The sequence below is a fragment of the Phascolarctos cinereus genome, unplaced genomic scaffold, assembly GCF_003287225.1.
Source record: "Phascolarctos cinereus isolate Bilbo 61053 unplaced genomic scaffold, phaCin_HiC Scaffold_5;HRSCAF=322, whole genome shotgun sequence".
Classification (NCBI taxonomy): Eukaryota; Metazoa; Chordata; class Mammalia; order Diprotodontia; family Phascolarctidae; genus Phascolarctos; species Phascolarctos cinereus.
In genome coordinates this window covers 467,860,675-467,885,031 of record NW_027555958.1, presented here as the reverse complement: position 1 = coordinate 467,885,031, position 24,357 = coordinate 467,860,675, and the positions used below count along the sequence as shown (strand labels likewise).

The following is a 24,357-nucleotide window of genomic DNA, read 5'->3' as shown; positions in this document are numbered from 1 at the left end:
TCTACCTGCAGTGGTATCTTTACTATTAAGAATCTTCTCAGAAAGTAACCAGGACAGTCTTTACACTTGATTAGATTTTGGTGGTTATTTTATAATATGAATGAAGGCCTGAGACTTTTGATAGGTTTAGAAAGATCCCTGTTCTAGCTGGCACATGGTTCTTCAGATCCCAAGACCTGGGATCCCAATCCTTATTTCGACAGGAATCCCTGAGAACCCCATCCCCGCTGCTGATAGCCAGCCATCCATTCCAGTGATGGATATCTGAGACAATCAGTGGTGGTGCAGATAAAGACCAGGTAAGAAGGATGGGGATGAAATACTTTACGTGCTGAGGATGTATTGCAATCCTCCTATTGGCCAGTTGTCACATTCCCAGATTTCTTTCCCCTACAGTGTCAGTATTTGCCCTGGGGAGTTGCTAGAAATGGAAGTAGGCTCAAAGCACATACTTATAAAATCTGGCCACAAGCTGGGTAAGCCTGATAAACTTCTCTGAGTCTCAGTTTCCTTATCTGTAAAATGGGGATGTCAATGCTTAAACTGTCTATTTCAAAGGGTTGTGATGAGCAAAATTCTTTGCAAATTTTAGAGATTTACATATTTGTGAGTTATTCTTAACAGTAATAATTGCTGTTAATAATAATTGTTAAGAATAGCAACAACATTAATTGGTGTTAATAACAACAGCAATAGTAATAGTTGTTAACAATAATTACTATGGTAGGCAGAATGGTGCAGTGGATGGAGGGAGCAGCCCTCAAAACCAGGATGACCTGAGTTCAAGTCTCACCTGTGACGCATACTACTTTGAGACCCTCGGCAAGGCCTTTCAGCTCTAGTGCTCTAGGTGACTCTTTGAGAGTATACATTGCAGAGAAGATGCCAACCTGTATTGGTAGAAAAGCTCTTCACCTGGGATCCCATTCCTTGTACCAACAAAACCATGGGGCCAGTCCCTATCACTAATAATATATATTAATATGATATAATACTATGTATTCTATAAAATTTGTTTTTCTTCAAGACTCTATCCTGGCACCCTTTCCACATGAAGCCTTTGCTGATGTCCCTTAGCTGGGGGAGCCTCCACCCCCCAATTGCATTTTATTCATTTTGCCTGTTTTTAGAGATGTGCCTCTGTCTCTCCCCTGGTAGAATGTAAGCTTCCTGCAGGCAGCCTGCTTCCGTTTTGTCTGTGTAATACTTCCTCCATGTCTAGCACAGGAATAGGCACTTAATCAACGCCTATTGATTAAAGTCTTAAGAGCTCGATGATTAAGGGTAAATGATTGTATCAGTGAGGGTGCTCCTTCCACCAACCTTTGTCTCTGTATTCTAGTAGAATATCTTCAGGAGTTTCTCAGGTGAGAGGAAATTTCTCGCCTTGTATGCCTGGTAATGAGTCTCTTAGTATTTCACTAGGATGGTCCTTGAAGGTGAGTCTATGACAGGGGTGGGGAACCTGCAGCCTCCAGGCCACATGTGGCCCTCTAGGTCCTCAAGTGTAGACCTTTGACTGAATCCAAACTTAACAGAACCAATGTCCTTAATAAAAGTATTTGTTCTGTAAGTCTTAGACTCAATCAAAAGGCTGTACCCAAGGACCTAGAAGGCCACATGTGGCCTCCAGGCTGCAGGTTCCCCACCCCTGGTCTATGGTCTGTCACCAGGTCATAGTATCACAGATTTAGAGCTAGAAGGGAGCTTAGATGTCATCAGGTCCAACTCTTCCATTTTACAGGTGAGGAAAGTGAGACAGAGAGAGTTCAGAGATTTGCGCAGGCAGTATGTATCAGAGGTAGAATTTGAATGCAGGTATTACTGACTCTGGGTCTAGCATGCTATCCACTATGCCATGCTGCCTGCCTCTTGTCTTCACAGCCTTTCTACTTTGGTGGAACCTGCCAATCAATGAACAAGCATTCATAAAGCACCCATTACGTGCTAGGTAATCAAGGATGCAAAGATAAAGAATGAAACAATCCGTGCAGACCTTACACTTGGCTTGTACTGCCTTCAAGAGCCTAGCTTCTCTTTCCCATCCCCATAGTACCAAGGTAGGACTATGCCCAAAGATAAGAATAATATTAACAAGTTTCTTCTGGTAAAAGTTCTCTCTACCCAGAAGGCTTGTATGAATGGCTTCCTTTTCTAGCTCTGACAGCGCTCTCTACATCTTATTGTCACCCCTCACCTTCCTGTGGAGTTAGGCGAGATGAAATCAAAAGAAACACAATGACATTCAATTAATTGTTGTTGGAAAAGTGTGTGTGTAAAATCGAATGCACCCGATTATTGTCCTAACGTTGGGCAGTGTGTGTCTCAGTCTTTAAAACGAGAGTCTGCATCCTGTTGCTTTAATTCAAAATTTACATTTCTGCCAGCTCAATGTATGTTGCATCAATAAAAGATTAAGGAGCAAATAAACTGGGACTTAATTAAAGGGATAATGGAGCAAAGTTTTATTTATTCATGGGCACCGCTCAATATCCCACTTAGTAATGCTGTCCCCTAATAGCACCAGAGTAGGGTTTTTTTTTTATACAGCTCAATGATTAAGAATCAATATTTTTTTTAATGGTAACAGTTTTTCAGATAAAAAATAAAGGGAAGACTGGACTTCAAAACTCTTCCATGGAAGGATGGCCAAAGTCCTACCCCAGTCAACATCAGGGAGTCGACATGTTTTTTAGACTAATGGCAGGAACATGTAAAGAGCCTCTTTAGGGGACTGTCAATCTGACCCTGAACAATGCTCCAGGAATGCATGGAACAAAACCTGGCCTTCCCATTTGTATACTCAGTTATTTGTTCTGTGTTTTTAAATGGGTTGGCCAACCTGTAGCCCTCAGGTCACAACAGGTTCCTCAAAGTTGTGAGGTAGTCATTTAGGCAAGTGGGCAGCTATGTGGCATAGTGGATAGAGTTTTGGATTTGCAGTCACCAAGACCTGAGTTTGAATTCTGCCTCAGACACTAGCTGTGTGACCCTGGGCAAATGATTTACCCTTTTTCCACCTCAGTTTCATTATTTGTAAAATGGAAATAATAATAGGCTTTACTTCACAAGATTATGAGGATCCAATGAGATAATATAAGTAAAGCAATTATAAGTAAATAAAATTTAAGATAAGTAAGCTTATCTTAAAACTCTATACAAATGGTAGTTATTATATAAATGCAAAATACTGCTATTTCTAATGGCATTGAGAATGTGATAAAGTGCTATTATAATCTTGAAAGAACTAAAATTATTACTGTGGTATATAGAGATATTCCATGATGCTCTAAAAAGGATCCTATTCACTTTAATAAACTAAACAGTCCCATTTTAGGGTAGATTTTGACGAGGAAAATGGACTTCCAGTTCTTTTCCCTAGTCATCTCGGCTACTGCTGCTTTCTGATCTCCTGATCTCAGAATCTCAGAGATGGGGAGGGATATCAGGGCCTGACTTCTCTAACTCATGCCTGAACTCTTAAGACCCTCCTTTGTCCCATCATTCACATGGACAAGTGGACAAGTAGAGACCAGTCTCTACTTGAAGAACTCCAATGAGGGACCACCCATCATCTCTCAATGTACCCCCTACTTCTCTGGCTCATCTATCATTCCTTCTATCAAGCTGAGATTTTCTTCTCTGAACTTTTACCCTTTTTGCTTCTATTTTTTTCTTCTACAGCAACGAGGAGCTTGTAAGCAGAAAGAGTATGAAAAGATACGCTATGAAAAGAAGCTGAAATGGTCATTGAAATGTTAGAATTTGAGTGGACAGACCACGCTGATCACTCTCAGCCACCAATCTCCCTGGGGCTTAAAAACTTAAGACACACAATTAGCCTTTTAGAACACACTACAAAAGATGACAAAGCATGCCATCTTCTGTGAGGGAGCACTCCTATACAGAACCAAGCAATATTGAGCACACACGTGCACACACGCCACAAAACAGGCCACGGAGGCCAGCTAGCCAAGCTCAAGCAGTAATGGAATGGGGTAGGTGGAAAATATGCATCAGAAAAAATCTGATATCTCCAGAAAAAGCACAACAAATTCCTTTTTTTTTTCCTGTTTTGGAACCACAAGCAATTTTCTTTTAACTCCACAACCACAATTTAACCCAGATCAATCCAATGCCAGATTTTGCATGTGAGTCTCATAGATTACACATACGTTGAACTTTCTTCCCTTGGTCATATACTTTTAGTTGCCATCACTACTTGTTATATACTCAGAGAAAATCTTTTTTTTTTTTGGGAGTATCTTGAAAAGCAAAACTGTTAAATAAGTCATCTGTCCTATCCCCATTCCCTCAATTCTCCCTTAAAAATTTTCCTTCTTGGTTTAGGAAAATACAAGAAGGATGAGAATCAAAAGACCAAGGGTCTGAGTTCCAAGTCTACCATTGACCAGCTGTATGACCAAGGACAAGTATCTTGACTTCTCAGCCTCAGTTTCCAGCTCTGTCAAATGGGGTGAAATACCTAAAATATTTACCCTCAGAGGTTATTTGTGAGGACCACGTAAGAGAATGTATGTAATAGCCCTTTATGTAACAGTGTTACATAAATGGGAGCTAGCATGGTTATTGACAAAAACAGTAGCAATGCCAATATTAAGAAATATGTAGATTCTTATGTGGTCTGTCTGTCAAGGAAACCATCCATTTGTCAGTGAGACATCGTGCCCACTGATAATTGTAGCTTTCCTTGATGTTTCTTGGGATGCAGTTGGTGACTTCTCAGAGAAGGTATACGCTCTATGATGGCAGATCTCTAATTGAGATGGGGTTGAGAGAACAGTATATTTATAAACTTGACCTGGACCATGGTGGAGGGCACTCAAAATGGATATATCACTGGGGCACAGTACAACCCCCACCCAAAAGCATGAAAAAAAATGTCTGATGCTCCAAAGGTATCCAATGGGTGCTAACAGGGGCTTGCTAATATGGAAGGCATAGCAGCTCACCAGCACACGGAGAGCACACGCACACAGTCAGACAAACGTACCGCTGGCGGTTCCCGTCCCACTGCCTGAGCTGGGTCCGGGTGACGATACCACGGTCCGGTAGGTGGGTGGTGGAGGGGGAGGTGGTGTAGCTCTTTGGCCCACCCCAAAATCTTTAGGAGATGCGACTGTTTCTAAGTTATCATCTTTTCCAAGGGTCTGCTCAGAAAACTTCTTCTGAACCTCTTCTAAATCAAGTGGCGATGGAATGCTGCGTGGAGGGTCAGCAGCTGGGGAGTCAGTTGGGTTTTCTGACACCAGCGGTGGGGACCCCACCTTTTCCCTTGAAGTCAACTCTGGAGTGACCCGTTCCGGGGATGCATCAGAAAAATTGACCCACTTTTCTTCCGTGTTAACGACCACAGACTTGGGGGACAAAACTGGGCCAAAAATGCTGTCCAAATCACTGATGGATGGTAGTTTCTCACCTTTGACCTCGGGTATGGTCTGTTCACTGCCTGTGGTCAAAGCAGTTGGTTTAAAACTTTAACATTGAGTTTTACCACTATCTTCTACGTGGGGTAGGGGAAAATTACCTATGCCCTGGGAGAATAGAGCTGGGGCCAAATTTTCTTGAGCCTGACCTTTTTTGGGGGTAGAGATCAGACTTGTGATTTCATCAGCGTGGACCACTCCTAAAAACATAAACTTGAGAAGTTAAATGATCTGTCCAGGGTCACATAGCCAAGAGGTGTCAGAGGCAAGGCTTGAACCTGGGTCTTCCTGACTCTGAGACCAGCTCTCTACAGTGTCTAGTGAATACATTACACTGTACTGTTTCTTTTCAGTGACATCAATGGGGTTGTATTTTATGTTCCTAACCATGGATTTAAGAAGAGGGTGGGAGGGGCTGGGGAAGAGGGAGGTCCTTGCCTCTTATCAGGCAACCTCTTGTCCCCTGGACATCCTATTTCCCTGTGATATTTACAATAAGGCACAGGAAAAGCATCATCTTCACCATGAGTTGTCCACCCCTTTCCTTCTTTAGAGTAGGAAGTGTGTCTATACTTTATGGAACCAGTATCATCATCTTGGGAAGGCATCATTGTTAGGCCTGGAGATAACTTCTATACACTCTGGATAGAACCACGTAGACTGAATGGGAACCCATCCCACAGGGGGAGGCTTGGACCATACAACTGACAGAAATGTGTACGTTGCAAGGAGAGTGCATACTGATAAGTAGAATGCTCATTGGCTTTTCTAACCCTTAGGATCTGTGTGACCCTGGGCAAGTCACTTAATCTCTGCCTCAATTTTCTCATCTGCAAAATGGGGATAATATTAGCACCTACCTGAAAGGGTTATTTTGGCCCTCAAATGAAATCATCTATCTGTATAACATTTCGTAAAATTTAAAGTGCTATATAAATCTTATCCATTTTAGATTTTTAAACATTGATTATTTTTACTGCCCATGTGACCTTGGGCAGCCCACTTATTTTCTCCCTGGGCTTCAGTTTCTTCATCTCTAAAATGTAGGGGTTAAATCAGACGACCTTCAAGGTCCACCTCTAAGGCTAGGATTTTATGCCATCAACTCCTAAAACCAACCCCCCTGGGTCAGTTTACAAATTGAGTCTCACACCTCACACCGAAAGATGGGTCGCGTGGCATCTCATGTCATGCTACAGTCTCTTCCACTCAGTTATTTAAAGATCGGCAGCCTAATTAACCACGATCTCTAGACCTAAACGCCAGAACCAGACACAGCAAGTCCCAGGTTAGCACAAAGGGACATTTACACGTTCATGTAAATGACTGGGATGGCCTGATGATATTGAAAACATACATTTCCCAGGCCTAGGGATATTAGCCTAGTCCTACGCCTCAGATGGGAAACGCAGCATCTACTGATGAAGCAAAAATTCAAGAATCATTTACTACCTATTTTCCTCTGCAAGTCTGACCTGGGAACAGAATGACAGTTACCAAATGGAGCCATGAAAAGCCAATGGAGGGAAATGCTCATGTTTTCATTTGAAATTTGGGCTCCCATCCATCCGTCTTGGCTTTATTTATTTACTCATTTCTTTATTCACTCATCTATCTATTTAATTTAATTTATTTCTTTATTTTTCTGACAACACAGTGACCAAATAAAACTCCAATGCCCGACTCCTTCCTTGAGAAGTCAATAGTAACAGTTTTCTCAGAAGTTTGGCCTCATTTTCAAATGATAAAACCAAGGTCCATCTGATATTGTGAGCGACCCATCCAAGATGTGTTCATGAGCTTTCAGAGGTCATAGATGGAACCTTGACAAAAAGGATGGTTGATTTCTTATCCATTGTACAGCTCTGGAACTGTAAGCCTTGGCAGTAGTATGGAAAAATGGAGAAAACACTAGATTTGGGGCCAGAGGGCCTGGAATCCAACCCTGGCTCTGCTACTCAGTCAGTGTGTGACCTTTAACTCCTCTGAGCCTCAGTCTTTTCCTCTGTAAAACTAAGAGGCTAGCCCTGCTAACTTCAAGCTCTAAATAGTTTTAACAGGAATGACTCTTTCCAAGCTTCTAATGCTTTAGATAAACAGACAACAATCCTTGACATTTATAATTCCGTCTCCTGGACACTGCTGTATGGATGTGCTGCATGAATTTTAGGGAGTGGGGAAGAAGGGAAAAAGGGAAGAGAAAGGATGGGGTTGCAAAAACTTTTCCTTCTGAGAAACACAAGGAAATAGTCAGTCAGGGAGCCTATCACAGATTGGATTTATTGTTCCTGCTGATCAATGTAAGGTCTGCTCTTTAGCTGATATAATCTGTGGGCTGCACAAAGTGCCCCAAAGGAAACCAGGTTGTAATGAGGAAGCTGACAGAAGCCTCTGAATAACACGGAGCAGCTGCGACCTGGGAGTTCGATCCACCAAGGCCCAAGAGACCGCTCATGAATACGCAGCATTGATTAAAGTTGGTGAGATCTATAGATCTGCTTTGGCCATGGGAACTACAAGGACTTCCAGCCTCCCCTGCTCTTGGTCATGTTTCAGCCATCTCTGATCTGCTGGCTTTGAGATATAATTATTTCAAAAACTACTGGAGGAAAAAATCTTTTACCATGCACATTTCATGAGAGCTCAGCCATCCCCAGAGCACATCCCACCTCCATCTGCACATGACGGGTTTAAGTCTGCTACCAATCTCACTGGCTTTTGAAAAATGAAAACAAAGTCTGGGTCTTAGGAGACCTCATGAAATTTTAAAATACTGACATGAAAACAAAGGAAACTGGGCACCAAATTAAAACATGCTCCCTCCTCTCTTTTTTTGAACAAAGATTTTTCGTGAGTATTATCAGGGCATCCCTTCTCTCTTTCAAATGGCCCGATGATAACAAAAACAGAAAGAAAAGGGAGAACATTAATTTTTTAAGCAGATACAATTTCCTGTAGAGTGGGAAAGCCAAGCATAAAGTACAATTCCTTGTTGACAAAACACATAATGGAACTGAACCAATGTATACACATTCATCCTTGTCAAACCCTAGACATTCCTACACAACCAGAAAACATACGCTTATTTCTTAAAGAGCTAGTGTTCTTAATTACTCTCTATTCTTAAATGAGAAATATCTCTTTTCAATTTACCTGGTCCCACTGTCAAAGGAGAGCCAGTTCGGGATGGAGTTGCTGGTACGTTTTTAGGAGGCAAAGGTGGAGGTGCTGCGAAGAGAGAAGATGAAGGCTGTTAGTGAGCAGCTTCTGCCCCAGGAAACCAGTATACTTTGTCTCAAAAAATGGGTTTATGTCCAGCCCGTTCTTTCCCTTGGAGAGACAGAGAAGCAGCTGATGTCCCCGAATGTAAATGTTTCAAGGTAGAACACAGAATTATTTCACACGGGAAGGCTCAGGATGTTGACCTTGTCTGTTTCCTCCCAGATCAGGGCTGCCAACATTAGGTCAGTGGAAAGTGTTGGGTGCACAAATGCCAAGGAAACATTGCAGATGGTCTTGGATCCCTGATGGCCCTAGGAACCACATTTTGGTAGGTGACTGACTGGCCAAAGGCCCTATTCCACATTTGTTTTCTCATGAACTTTCCACAGCTGGGTTAATCCCAGACTCAGAGTTAGAAGGGCCCTTCATTACCATCTAGTTCAACTCATCTCCCCAAAGGAATGCTCACTACAACGTACGTGGCTAGTACCCACCATACTTTTGCTTGAAGACCTCTGGTAGTGGGGGAATCTACTGTCTTCCAAGGCAGCCCTTTCCTATCATGGGTAGCTCTAAGAGCAAGTTTTAATTTAACTATTAAAAAGAAGAATGGATGGAGAAGAGAGGGTAGACAGCATTTATGATGTGCTTACTATGAGCCAGGCATTGTTCTAAGCACTGCGAATATGAATACACACAAAAGGGACAGTCCCTCCCCTCAAGGGGCTTACATTCTAATGAGGGAAAGCCATACATAAAATGAAGCTGGAAAATGAAAGCTAATAAAGGTCTGGGGGTTTCAGGGGGCAGAGCAGAAAAGTCCAGAGAGTCGAGAGAGGAGCTAGGAGTGAAGTGAATATGGACACCCTGGGCACCTCCTGAAATGGTGGTCCAGGCTAGGGACTCACCAACCAGAGAAGATATTCCTAGAAGATGGAGAAAAGGCTGCATAGGAAGGAGGCTCTCAAGTATGCTATTGATTTATGGTGTAAATTGGAAGAGCCTCGTAACTTTCCATGTGACATATAGTCACTGACATTCCCCTCTGATGCCCCATTGTGGCGTGGGGGGTGATCCTGCACTCTCAAAGGCTCTGCAAGTTTCTACCAAGTTGGAAAGGCTAAAAGGAAAAAGCCTGGTGATGGAGGGCCTGTCTTGCTACTTGTGAACCAGCCCAGCTAAATGCTAAGAGGGTCACCTGGAGAATGGCTACCAGGGACAGAGTCGGCCATAGTAACTCAGAAAACCATTGAATGCATGGAGGGATTTCAGGCTACAGTGGATGAAGCACCTGTACAGCTGAAAGAGTAGAACCTTAGGGTATTCAGTTAAAGCTGGATACATAAGCAGAAGGAAAATGATCTCAACTTAGTAAGGCCCAGCCTGGTCCTTGAGTGGGCATTTGAGCCATCCAGTCAATGGCTAACATTCACAAAAAATATCAGATGACTTCCCTTCCACAGGCAGGTATGACCCTCCATGCCCTGGCCCAGCAACAAAGAAAAATATTGTTCAACATGTAAATTCGCTCTATCTTGGGTCAAACCAAATACCTCACACCTGCTCTCTTGTGATGAAACCTTCCCCCTCATCCCTGTTCCCCTACCATATTTGGCAGACTCAAAAGGCTCAGAATAACCTCTCAAGGTATCCCAAAGTTCAGTGAGCATCTTTACCAAACTGCACTGTTCATTTGTGGTCTACTTCCTCCTGAGCGAGGCGTGATACGAGACACTGTTCTGAGCTGGGTGAAATGGGTACTCTTCTGCTGCCACGAATGATTCAGCTTCTCTTCCCCCTTCCTATATAAGTCTCTCATGCCTTGCTTTGGCCACTGACTGACTCAGGACAGGGCTTCCTAGTTTGCCCTTCACAACCAAAGCTCAAAGCTACCTTTTCCCCTTTTTATACATTTTCCATTAGATTGTAAGCTCCATGGGGGCAGAGACTGCCTTTTTTCCCTTTGTGTATCCCCAGCACTTCACACAGTGCCTGGCACATAATGCTTAATACATGCTTATTGAGTTGAATTTCCTCCCCTTCAATTATGTGCTCTGCAGTTCAGCCGAACACGTCTGTTTCTCATGTATGGCATGCCATCCTCCGTCTCCATGTCCCTGCACTGGATGTTCTGTGTGCCTGGTGTGCCCTCCCTCCTCACCTTGACTTCTCAGAACTCCTTGCTTTGTTCAAGACTCAGTTCAGGCACTGCTTTCTACATGAAGGCTTTCCTGTTTCTCTAGCTGCTGCTGGCTTCTCCCAGATTATCTTTAATTTTTAAAAGATGGGAAAGATGGATTATTTTTGTAGCAGTATATCTTCCTCAGCTCCTGGGTAATCTTTAAATCTGATCTTTTCATCTTATTTGATACAACAATCTGTTTTGTACATATGTATGCATACATATATATAAATAATCAATTAACATTTATTAAACACCCCCTGTGTGCCAGGCACTTTGTTAAGCTGTGAGGATGTAAAAAGAGGTAAAAGTCTCTGCCAACAAGAATTGTATAATCTAAGGGGGAAGGCAACGTGATGACAAACATATGATATATATATATATATATATATATATATATATATATATATATATATATATATATGTGTATATATATATATATATATATGCACACACTCACACACATACGCACACACATGCATCAAACTATACATAGGATAAATGGGAAGTAATTAACAAAGGGAAGGCACTAGACAGATTGATAGAGAGGTGGATAAATAGATAGAAAGATGGATGGATAGATAGATATAGGTAGAGCTATGTAGATAGGTAGATGGCTGGCTGGACAGATGATAGATATGTAGGCATGTAGGACAGATGATTGATTGATAGACACACGTCGTCTTCCCCTGGCTAGACTGCAAGCTCCTTCTGTATGGACTGTCTTCGGATCCTTAGTACCAAGTGCAGTGCCTTGTACACAGCAGGTGCTTAATAAATGCTTGCTCATGGATCAACTATGTTCCCTAGGAAGTGGAATCCTACTGCAGAGCCCTAAGGATGCTGTCAGGGGTGGTGCTCCTTGGGGAGCCCAGGCTGGGAGGTCGGCAGGTGCACAAGGGAGCCAGGGTCATTCTGGAGGAGCATCAGGGAGAGGCAGTGACAGCTCCATTCACCTGGCTCTTATTCTAAGCCCCAAATAGGAGTGGCTGGAGACCACCAAGGAGAGCCCTCCCATCACCTGCTCTCCCTCATCTCCTGCTGTTGGCATGGAGACTTTCTAAATAGAGGCCTGGTACACACTGTAAACTGAAACAAGCATTAGAATCCATCCCCAGGGTCTCTGAGTACTCCCAGTCTGGTTGGAGGGGGTCACTCAGTCAGTCAGCAAGCACAGAGCCCAGTGTCTGGCACACAGCAGGTGCCTAATAAATGCTGATTGATTTGAATTGTGCTCCCAGCTGTTCCTTCCCATCTGGACTCTTGCCTCTGTTTTCTCTCCTTCCTCCTTCTCCATTATTTCAGGCAGGCTCAGACAAAGGAGAAGACAGGATGGGAGAGCTCCATTGACCCTCCATGGTTTTGTTCTTCTCTTTCTCCCAGTGACAAACCTAACTTCACTTTGGGGATGATGGCCAGCAAACATTGATGAAGCACCTACTATGTGCTGGGTATTGCTGTAACTGCTGATAAGATCTAGAGCTGAAGATGACCTCACCGACCATTGAGTTCAACCTCATCATCTCACGCATGGGTTTTCTGGGCACAGTGTTTAACTCGTCACCTTTGCTTAGAACATGAATGGAATATGAGGTAGTTAGAGCTGCCATGAGCATGGCAGGGGTGGCTGAGGGTGTCATGGAGCCCCATCTTTCAGGCAAGTCTGGCTCTCCATCCTCCACGATATCACAGAAATCTTTCTCTTCAATGTAATTAAACTCAACAAATATTTAAAAAGCATCAGCTTTGTGCCAGGCACTGAGATATGTACCAAGGGTACAAAGACAAAAACAAAACAGTCCTTGCCCTCAGGGAGCTTGTATTCTACTGGGGAGGAAAAACATGTGCACAGATAAGTGAATACAGGTACAAAATTAATTCAAAGTCATTTCTGCTGGGGACTATTGGTGCTGGCGACACCAGGCAAGGCCCTTTATAGAAGATGGCGGTTAAGTTCAGTCTTGCAGGGAATTAGGGGAGATATACCATCATGTAGCTAAGTAAATAAAGCTAATTTTTAAAAAGAGAGCACAAACAGCTTGGGGTATGTGTGTGTGGGCAGGTTGGATCAGGAAAGACCTCCTTCAGGAGCTGGCACTGGGCTGGGTTTTGAAGGAACCAGGGATTCTGGGAGGCAGAAATGGGAAAGGAGAGGATTTTAAGCATGGGGCACAGCCGGTGCAAAGACAGAGAGGTGGGGGTTGGGGAAATCCCTCTACCCATCTCCAGTCAGCTATGGAGGAGCTGTCCCATCTCCTGAGGATGCTGACCTCTGCTCAGTGCCCTCTTGTCTGCCTAGTCTCAGTTCTGACGGAGAGGCTGGGTAGATTTTGACATTGCTAGTATACTGGCAAGAATTCCAGACTCTACCTGCAATGGGATTGTAAAGATCAACGAAGCCGAACACCACATCCCCTAGAGGAGTGGGATGAAGCTCTGTGTGTGTGTGTGTGTGGTGTGTGTGTGTGTGTGTGTGTGTGTGTGTGTGTGCGTGTGTGTGTGTTTATGTGTAGGGATACTGCTCCTTCTGATGTGATGATAAGAAGCAGAGTTAGAGTTCACATAACAAAAAATTTCCTAAATAGAACCACCCCCAAAGTCTTGAAAACAGGGACTTTTTTTGGCTTTGTAGCCCCAATACCTAGCATGTAGCCCCAATACCTAGAAAAGGTGCTTGTAGCTTGGCTAATTGGAATGGGCATCCTTGGGAGGTCGTGCGTTTGGCCTCACAGAAGGCCATCTTTGAGCCCAGGCTGGCTTACCCCATGGGTGCATCGTAGAGAGGATTCTTGTTTGACCACAAGTTGGGCTAAGGGGACTTTGAGCTTCTTGCAAACCTAAAATTCTGTGATTCTTCCCTGAGTGAATTGGTGAGTCTTGTGTATCTTGTCCAGCACCTGAAGCTTCAGTCACTGGCTCAGGACAGAATTATTGTACTGTCTGTGCTCTCTGGGGCATAGCAGAGAAGGTCAGAAAGCTCTGGGTTCAAGTCTGACTCTGGCATTGTGTGATCCTAGGCATGTCATTGAATCTGAGTGCTCTAGGCCACACTATGATTCTAAGCTGTGCAGAAAAGTGCTGACCTGCAGTGGAAGAGAGCATTTCCTCACCCTATGCCAAGGACTTCCCTATACCAAGAAAACTGAGGTCTCTCTCTAGCCCTGCCCTCCAGAGGGCAAGGCCTTATTGTGAGGCATTGTCATCCTGGGGTGTATCCTGAAGATGCCCTGAAGTCACTGGATTCCCCTTCCCTGGCTGAAGGGCTGGCCAAGAGTGAGGAAATCTTTTCCTTGCTGCAGGCCCCATGAAGCTAAAGCATACCTTAAACATTACATAGACTCCTTAATATTAAGGCAGCATCAGTAAGGAGCTTAGAGTTTCTGACAGCTGTCCAATTCTCCGGGCAGACAGAATATAAAATGAGTCACATTTTTTCAGACAAAACAGACACTTAACTTACTTCCAGTGGGAAAAGGTCTTGTTAACTTTGGAGACTCGAGGCTTGGATTCATTGGTTGGACAGAACCCCATATCTCAGGCTGATCTAAAGGAACTGAGGACACAGAATGAAAAATTACAACCAATACTAAGAATTTCCATATTTTTTTCTTTTTTTAAAAAATAATTTATTTTTAGTTTTCAACATTCACTTTCTGAAGATTTTGAGTTTTAAATTTTCTCCCCTCCTCCTTCCCCTCTCCCCCAAGACAACATACAATCTGATATAAGCTCTACTTATACATTTATATTAAGCATATTTTCCCATTAGTCATGACTTAACAATTAGAACTAATGGGAGGAACCATGAGAATGAAGCAATAAAACAAAACAACAAAAGAAAAGGAGAGCAAATAGTCTGCTTCCATCTGCATTCAGACTCCACAGTTCTTTCTCTGGATGTAGGTAGCATTTTCCATCCTGAGTCTTTCGTAATTGTCTTAGAACCTCGCATTGCTGAGAAGAGCCAAGTCTATCAAAGTCAGTCATCTCACAATGCGGCTGTCACTGTGGACAATGTTCTCCTGGTTCTGCTCATTTCACTCAGCATCAGTTCATATAAGTCTTCCCAGGTTTTTCTGAAGTCCACCTGCTCATCATTTCTCATAGCACAATAGCGTATTTTCTTTTTAAGTTGAGTATTATTTTCTCCCCAGGGTCAATTAATTAGCTTGAAAAAGTTCAGTCTATCACTCCTATTTCATAAGACTATGAATGTATATGTAACCCTAATTCCAGGCCCTGTGCTCTGTCCTTTATATGACATTGCTTCTCTTTTTGTATGCCACTACAACAACTACTACTACTACCACTACTACTACTACTACTACTACTACTACTACTACTACTACTACTACTACTACTACTATTACCACCACCACCACCAATAATAATAATAGTTGTTGTTGTTGTTGTTACAATTCAGTCATATCCAAATCTTCATGACCTCATTTGGGGTTTTCTTGGCAGAGACACTGGAGCGGTTGGCCATTTCCTTCTTCATGTCATTTTACAGATGAGGAAACTGAGGCAAACAGGGCAAAGTGACTTGCCCAGGGTCACACAGCTAGTAAGTGTCTGAGGCTGGATTTGAACTCAGATCTTCCTGACTCCAAGCCCAGAACTCGATCCAGTGCATCATCGAGCTGCCTGATTAATACAAATGATGGTGATTATGATGTCAGCTAGCATTTTTATAATACTTGAGCTGTTTTAAAGCACTTACAATCTTTTCCTCCCAAATAATCACCTCAGGGCACATTCCTGGTGAGACTCGCCCTTTGTCAGCAATGAAGTTTCTGCTGCTGGTTGAAAAGGCAAGTGCTAACAGCTGCGTGGGGTATCACTTCCTTGTCTGTGAAAATGGCGGCAAGTGGTGGGGAGTGAAGTTGTGGACAGATTGTTGTACTTGAAGTTAGGAACACTTGGGTTCAAATTTTCCTTCTGATACTTGTGGTGGTAAGCTGTGTGACCTCGGGCAAGTCATTTTAACCTCTCTGAGCCTCAGTTTCCTCATCTGCACAATAGGGATACTAATAGCTGCAATGCCTACCTCACGGGGTAGTGGTAAGGATGAGATGAACAAACACCGAAGAGTGAAACACTGCAAACTTTAAACACTATGTAAATGCCAGTGATTATTTTTGATAATAACACGCTATAACACACCGGTGGTTAGTTCTGCGTTTTCAAAGGGCTTGGAACCAGGGAAGGCCTTTGTTCATTTCATCAAGATTTTTTCTTTTTAACTCCAAGCTTGAAGCTGAGAATACTTGGCAAATGTTCCAGGTCTTAAGTCATGAAAAATAAGCCTGTGACGAGGAGTCCAAGAATAAGCAGGGCCAAAGGCAATCCGACACCAGACCAGAAAGGTATTCAATAGACTTGGCTTCTTATTTCTCCTCCCACTTGGTTCAATTTCAAAGAAATTGGAATGATGATTTCTTTATTACCGCTCTCTGTTCTTTCGGTCAGGTCATAAATAAAGGCAGCAAGGGAAAAGGGGCAGGGCAGAAGGCAAGGAGAAGGGAGGGAGGGGCTTTGTGGGTACGCACAATGCCAAGGCTGAACCTGGAAGCAAAACTTTTGTGAGTGACAGAGACCAGGGAGGGGGGCCAGACTCTCTCCTCAGCCTGTGCAGCATCGAGGAATGTGAGCCCTTAGGAAGCAGGCGCCATCCTTCCGTATTTGTCTTCATCTCCTCAACACCCAGCACAGCCTCTGGTACACAGTCAGTGCTTAATAAAAGTTCTTGTCACTACAGCACTTTACGTACACGATCTCATTCAAACCTCACAACAAACCAGTGAGGGGAGATGCTATAGGTGTCACTTTATAGCTGAAGAGGTTAAGAAATGAAGGTGCTTGTCCATCTATGGCTCACGAAGCTAAGAAACACCCAAACTGGGATTTGAACTCAGCTCTTCCTGAGTCTGGCACTCATAGATGATCATGGATCTGGAGTTAGTTTCCAGTTAAATTTTACCCTATCTTTCCATGGTCCTTTGTTAAATGTAATTTTTACTGGATTGTGATCTGAAAAGGATGCGCTTCATATTTCTTCCTTTCTGCATTTGATTATGAGATTTTTATGCCCTAATACATAGACAGTTTTTGTGCTGGTGCCATGTACCACTGAGGAAAAGGCACATTCCTTTCTATCCCCATTCAATTTTTCTCCAGAGGTCTATCATATCGAACTTAATAGAGGGAGCTCGCAGGTCATTTTTGAGGAGGCCCTGAGGTGGCAGAGTGGACAGAGTATAGGACTTAGAGTCAGGAAGACCTGAGTTTGACTCCTCCCTCAGACATTTACTAGCTGTGTGACCCTGGGCAAGTCAACATCACCTTTCTCAGCTTCAGTTTTGCCTTGTACAAAATGGGAATAATAATAGCATCCATGGTTGTTATGAGGATGTACTGAAATGATATCTATAAAGCACTTTACAAACCTTGAAGCACTATATACATGCTAGCTATTAATATAATAATAATAATAATAATATAATAATAATAATAATAATAATAATAATAATGATGATGATGATGATAAACTGAGGCCCCAAGGAGTTAAGCCTCTTGCCCAGGATCACACAGCCAGAAAGTGGCCCAGGTTTTTTCTGACTCCAGGTCCTGTGCTCCATCCCTTATATCACATCATCTCTCTCTGTGCAGGCCTTCTATAATAATAACACTAATAAATACTAATAATAAGAGTTAGCAAGCATGTAGCACTTTAAGGTGTGCAAAGCACCTTACCATTACCATCTTGCTTGATCCTCATACCAACACAGGGAGGGAGGTGTCATCCCCAATTATGGGTGAGGAAATTGAGGCAGAGAAAGGCTTAACCAAAATCATAAACTATAGTCAATGTGTAAGGCAGAATTAGAATTCAGGTCTACTGGATCTGAAGTAAAAGATGTTCTATGTTAGAAATCCTTTTTAGCTTTATAATTACATCCTGATTATCATCATCTCGCTACCTAAGATTCATATTTTGGGGGGGGAGGGGTGGGGAATTGCATCCTCTGTGTAGATAAAAGATCTGGGTTCAAATCTTCCCTCTGACACTTGCTGTGTGACTCTGGGCAAGTCATTTCACTTCTTAGGGCTCTAGTCAAGTCCAAGTCATTAGAGAGGGTGCTTACCTGCACTGGGAGAGGAAGTTTCTTGAACCAGGAGTTCCCACTAACAATGGAAGTCCAGTCCCTACCCACATCCCCTCAGTAGAAAGCTCCTTAGGAGGCTAGGATTGTTTTGGGTTTGGCTTTGTAACCCCCAGCTCCTAATTTTGTTTTTAAGATGAAATGTTGTATTTTTATATTAGATTTGAGGTCTTCATCTGTCTAACACAGATATAGACATAACAGAATTCTATTTTAACTAATTATTACGTGGAAACATGGCCAGTCAAATCCCATTTTTTGAAATGAAACTGTTCTAGCCACAAAAAGTCAGGTGTGGCTCAGTGAGTCCCCTGTTCTGTCCCCCACATCAACAGTACAAAGAAAGCCACACCATTTAACGTGTAAGTCTCTAAAGGAACCTGCAGTGAAATTCATATCCATATTTCCATGGCTAAGCATCCCAATACCTTCAGCCTCCCAGGTCTAATATGTTCTGCACTTATCTCCCTCCTGCCTCCATCTAATGGTCCTGTGGGTTTCATCACACAGATGGCCCACAGCTCAGCTGAGCCAAATGGAATGTTCTAAGGATACATCCTATCTCTCCTCCCAGCGGCCCTAGGCATTGGCAGAAATTTAGACTTGGGAAGCAGAGTCTGTCCCTTGAGAGCAGAGTGTATATTATCTCAGTCATGACTAAGTTAAGTTATTTAAGCCCAGATGAAATTTAACCTTGCCATGCTTGATCTCTACACAAGTCCAGCAGGACGGTTAAAACTCATGAGCTCGTTTCTTCCCGAAATGCTCTATTTCTCAGTTGGCCAACTATGAATGAATAACTGCTGGTTTTTCAGCCTGTCAGTGATACTGGTTGTGAGCCAACCAACATGTGGCCTCTAGTGATGTCACAGGATGATAGATCCAGGCCTGGAAGGGATCTTTGGTGTTACTGAGTGTAACTCCTTTATTTCACAAATGGGGAAACTGAGGCCCTTCATTTCACAGTGAAGTGTAATGATCTGGCTAGCGCAGATGCTAAGAAGTGTCTGAAGAGAGACTGAAAGCCAAATCTAGCCAAGTCCAGGCTATCCACTACACCAACTTACCTTTTTTTAGGGAGCCTTTCCCACCACCCCCAAATTCTAGTGCCTTTCCTCTGTTCCCATTTGATCTTGTTTGTAGTTTATTCGTACGAGGCTGTTTGCATGCTCTCCTCCTTTAGATTGCAAGCTCCTTGAGGGCAGCCACTCTTTTGCCACTTTGTATTCTCAGTGCTTAGCACAGGGTCTGGTACACAGTAGGCACTTAATAAATGTTTATTGACTGGTGCTGCTTCTCATATTGTGATGGAATAAAAATTCATGAACCTGAGAGCACGCACACCTCAAAGAACATGACAAAGGGAAAGGGGAGTAGGTCCATGTTCTTGCCCCTGTCACCCAGGACATCCCAGATGATGTCACTCTGAATCACTGGTGAATCATGATTTTTAGGCAACTGACTCCATGAGTTCATTGTGATATTTCCAAGGCCTTATAGTATTTGTGGATGGTTGGGGGAGGATGGATGGTGGGTGCTTCTGGTAGCAAACCTTTGACTTTTAATATGGGAGTGGGAGGGAGGAAAGGTTTTAATTTAGTTTTCATTAATGCCTCCCCTTTCCATGAGTTAGCCAGTAAGCCAATAAGCATTTATTAAGCTCCTACTTTGTGCCCGGCACCATGCTAGGCACTGGAACACAAAGACACATTAGGCTGGGATTGGGCACCTCTGTGGGGGGCGGGGCAGGCAGGGGGCTTCCTACCTTCAGATTTCTGCCCTTCGAATGCCGATTCCAATGGAGGACCAAACAGCGGGGCCAGGGCCGTGGGGTCATCGGGAGGTTTCTTGCTAGATCACACACATCCAAGGCAAATGCAGAAAAGATGACAATGTTAATACCCTGGGTAGTGTGACAAATACTTGATTGTCACATAGCTTCTGAAATATTTATTTTGGTGAGGTAGGGATTGTGTGTGTGTATGTGTGTGTATGTGTGCGTATGCACATACGTCTATAAGTGTACTTGTCCCGATTCTCTTAGTTTTCAAAAATCTCCTCCTCCTCCTCCTTCTCATAGCCATGAAAATATTTATCTGTTTATGTGTTGGGCTTCATCTACCCCCAGGAGAATGGAGGATGCTTGAGGGCAAGGGTAATTTTTCTCTCTGTTATCCCACCCCCTGAGCACAGCATCTGGGATGTTTTTGCCTACCTCCCCTCTGCCTTCTCCCCTGCCCAGGCCTTCCATCTCCTCTGTTTCTAGCCTGTGTGTACAGGGTCATTTACATTTGATTGTGACTTCTTGGTGGCTGGGACAGTGTTTTTGCCATTCTTTGCATCCCCGTGCTCAGCACAATAAAGTAGAACATAGATTAGGACTGGAAGGAACCTTGAAAGCCATTGAATCCAATCATTGTGTTCTACAGAGGAGGCAATGGAGGCTGAGAGAAGTAAACAACTTGCCCAAAGCATATGACTCTAGTGGCCTCATCTGTAAAATGGGGCCAGGGTTGCTGTGAAGACAAAATTAGCTAATATTTACAAAGCACTTTGGAAACCTTAAAGGTCTATGTAAATGATAGCTATCATTAAGCGTCCGAGGTAGGATTCAAATTCCAGTCTTCCCAATTCCCTGTCCACACATGCCATGTTGACTGCTTGCTGACTTCCATACTCTTGCCCAAGACTGAGAGACCCAGTGCCCTGCCTGACGTGAGACATCAGGGGAACCAGGTGAGTGGCGTGTGGGCTGGAAGCAGGATTTGGCAATCCTAACTCTTCAGGATCTCATTTGATCCCTCAGCTACATGTGGGGAAGAGAGCCCTACCATCCTTTTTCCCTCATGTCTTAAATGACTCCCATGGACTCTTTAAGGCTGTATCTAAATGAAAGCTTAGTAAATTCTTGGATTGCATGTGTGTCATGGGGAGTTAATGCTCTAGGTCTGGCCAACAAATGGGATTGTGGAATCCCAGCTCTACCTGCAGAACAAGAAATCTGAGGGTGCTGAATACACCCAAGCCATGTGGATGACAGAGAAAAAAATCGGAGGAAAGTTAATTATTTTTGGTCATCATGATTCTATACAACCAGATGAAATAGCGGCATTGTAGAGCATAACAGCGCAGCAGAATGTAAGCTCCTTGAAGGCAGGACCTGTTATTTTTGTCTTTGAATCTCCAGTGTCTAGCACAGAGTAGAAGCTTTAATAAATGCTTGTTAAGTTGAAAACTGATATTGGGAGTATATGGGCCGCTAGGGGGCACCACAGTGCACAGAAAGCTGCATCTGGAGTCAGGAAGCTCAAATCTGGACTCAGACACTTACTAGCTGTGTGACCCTGGGCAAGTCACTTCACTCTGTGTGCCTCAGTTTCCTCATCTGTAAAATAAGCTGGGGAAAGGAATGGCAAACCACTCCAGTAACTCTGCCAAGAAAACCCCAAATAGGGTCATGAAGAGTTGCACAATCTCAAGGCATCTTTGTAGAGGACTACGTTGGTCTTAACAAGAGCCCTATGCTTATCAAACTCACTGGGCGATTTATAGGATGAGCGAAAGGACAGTCAGCATCCTAGATTTAAAACAAAAATTTCCAATAGAGATAATAGTGAAGTAGAGTGGAAAGGACCCTGGATTTGAAATCAGAGGACCTGGGTTTGAATCCCAGCTGTTGTCTTCGTTAGCATTGTGACCTTGGACAATTAATCTCTCTTCTTCTGGTGGGCTCTGTTTCCTACTTTGAAAAATGAGGCTTTCGTAAACCTTCACTCTGAGATTGCCTTCCATTACGCTGTCCACATCATGTACGTACCTAATTATTTACATGTTGTTTCCCACATTCAAGTGTAAGCTTCTTGAACCCAGGGCCTTCTTCTTCTTTTATTTTTTTGTTTTTGGTCTTTATATCCCTAGTACTTGGCACAGAGCAAACTAATCAACACAGGTGGACCAGGTGATCTCTCAGGCCCCATCCAGCTCTAAAACTAGGTCCCAATGATCACAACTTGTTTTCATTGTCCAATCTGTCTGATTAAGCATAAGGAAGCATGCTATCTTTAGGCATCTCTCTTTTCCCATGTAATACTAATAACTTCTTAAGCAGAGAAGATTCTAGGGAGGACCTGGTCCTATTTAGGAATCATAAATATTTAACTATCTTCCTGACCAGAACACATGCATACTGTAACACATACATGCCTGATATCCAGCACACACCTGTTACAAAGTACAAGACTCAGGCTGTACCTAGGGCAAGCTAACCAGAGGTTTTCTCTGGGTGCAGAAATCTAAAAGGTGCCAAACTCATGCATAGCCTACCTCAGTGGGCACTACAGTGACTAATCTCACCACCCTACCCCCATTTCCCACTTAATTGAATTTTTCTTCATTACTTGTCCTTTCCTCATGGTGAATGACAAAGTGGGATTCTTGCTGCTGGTCCTAGACACGATTCTTACTTTCCACTCATGATCCTGAAATTACTAGTTATGGCTCCAACGACCATAGATCTCAATCCAGAGGGGATCCTTCGGGTCATCTGGCCCAACCCTTTTATTTTACAGATGTAGAAACTGAGGCTCAAAGATGTTCAGTGACTCTGAATCCCAGATCTGTGGCTGGAAGGGATGTCCTTGATATCCAGGTCACCTCCTTCCCCCTGAAGAGCAGAGCCAGGATTTGAACCAAGGTCTAAACCCAACACCTATCACTCTGTGGGCAACATAACTGTCTTTTCTAATCACTTGACTCACACACTGAGGAAAACCTTGCATGAGACAGAACGAGGGAAAGTAATTGGGGCTTCCAGTGAGAATGACCTAACCCTTCCAGGCAGGGCTCCCTGGAACAACACTTAGGAGAAATTAAGTTATCTTACAGACTCATCTGTAGCCAGACCTCATACTAACAGGTAGTCGTGGGTACAATTCAGATCAGAAAGGAGTTGTTAATTGGTAACTTATGCTCCTGATTTTGCACAAAGCTTAATGAGTCTCATACTCACCTTACAAGCTCTGGTGTGGGTGTTGAGCGTCGGGGTCTTGCTACCTCTTCACCTGTGGCACAGGATAAAACATAGATTTAGAGCCGTTCTATCTTCTTCCACTGGGGCTTCCTACATGAGCTACATTTAGATATACATGCAAGTTTGAGCTCCAACTGGATACATACAAAATCACTCTACATTCAAACACTTATCATGCAATAGCCCAGGTCTGAGAGCACCTTTGGTCCACTCATGTATGTTGCATTCCTTTATCTGGGTTGAATCAAATTTTATTGGCCCCCTAAACTGCCATATTCAGCCCACAATGAGAAGATTCCCCTTTGTCAGGGTTTTAGCAGATGAGTTTGCTCATCAATCGTTTACCTTGAGGAGCTGCTAAGCCAGAGTGTAAAGGATGCCAACTGCTGCCCTTCCTTTGCTGAGGTGCCAAGAAAACCAGAAACTGGAGAATATACTCACTCATTTTGTATGATCCAGCCTGTACCTATCACTCTAAGGGAATTCTACCAGAGACTGTATCCCATTTCATTGCTCTGGTTAACTGGCCTTGCCAATACGAGAGTATAAGATCTGTTCAGTTCTGTTCTCCCCCATCCCTCTTCCCATCGTGAGGTCTGTTTCACCTAATTCAGAAACTAAATGTCCATGGAGCCGCACCAGTGGGGAAGCAGGCTGCCCAAGGCATCAGCTCTGGCAGAAATGCCAAGCCACATTGGTTGGGAGAATTTAGACATAGGCAGCACAGAGCCCACAGGAGTTTCCTGGCATCATTGAGTTTTCTCTGCTGTAAAGGAAGAGAAATGAGTTCTAAGCAGGCTTCAGAAATTGAGCCTGAGTCTAGATTAACACACACATACACATACACACAGGACTCTCTTTTGGGAAGATATTCCCTGGACAGGATGTCCTCTAGATCTGGAATCTGAGCCATACTTACTGGATAAGTTCCTTTTAATTGCACCCTAGAATTAGAAACAGATACTATAAGGATCAGGACCACATATAATATTTGGCATAATATGCACATTTCTGTCATTTCAATTAAGCTGGGCAAAGAAGCAAAAGCAAAGAGGGAAAATGGGGTTTCACTTGAAACCGAGCTCAAATTGAGGATTACACAGCAGGACCACAAGCTCACATGCACACACAGAAATCTGTTTTATATTTAAACCAAAGAAAATACAGTTAGCTCAAAAACGAGAGGAGGAAGAAAGGAAGGAAGGGAAAGAAAAGAGGGGGAGAAGGGAAGGAAGAAAAAAGGAAGAAGGGAGAAAAGAGAGGAGGAGAAAGAAGGAAATAAGAGCGGGAGGGAAGAAGGAAGCAAGCAAG

General features: G+C 43.3%; 1 protein-coding gene across 12 annotated transcripts in view; it reads right to left on the bottom strand.

Moving 5' to 3' along the window:
* The window catches only part of SGIP1 (SH3GL interacting endocytic adaptor 1), a 299,844-nt gene that overhangs the window by 59,747 nt on the left and 215,740 nt on the right, over positions 1-24,357 (bottom strand). For 5 of the 12 annotated variants that reach the window (XM_078156693.1, XM_078156695.1, XM_078156696.1 and 2 more), the window contains 5 exons: positions 23,026-23,077; positions 19,783-19,868; positions 14,312-14,404; positions 8,601-8,675; positions 5,015-5,470 (listed from right to left, as the gene is read on the bottom strand). In XM_078156693.1, coding sequence (XP_078012819.1) covers positions 5,015-5,470; positions 8,601-8,675; positions 14,312-14,404; positions 19,783-19,868; positions 23,026-23,077 — 762 coding nt within the window. Of the gene's footprint in view, positions 1-5,014; positions 5,471-8,600; positions 8,676-14,311; positions 14,405-19,782; positions 19,869-23,025; positions 23,078-23,965; positions 23,991-24,357 lie in introns of all 12 variants that reach the window. The other 7 variants (XM_078156700.1, XM_078156701.1, XM_078156702.1 and 4 more) reach the window with 3 other exon arrangements.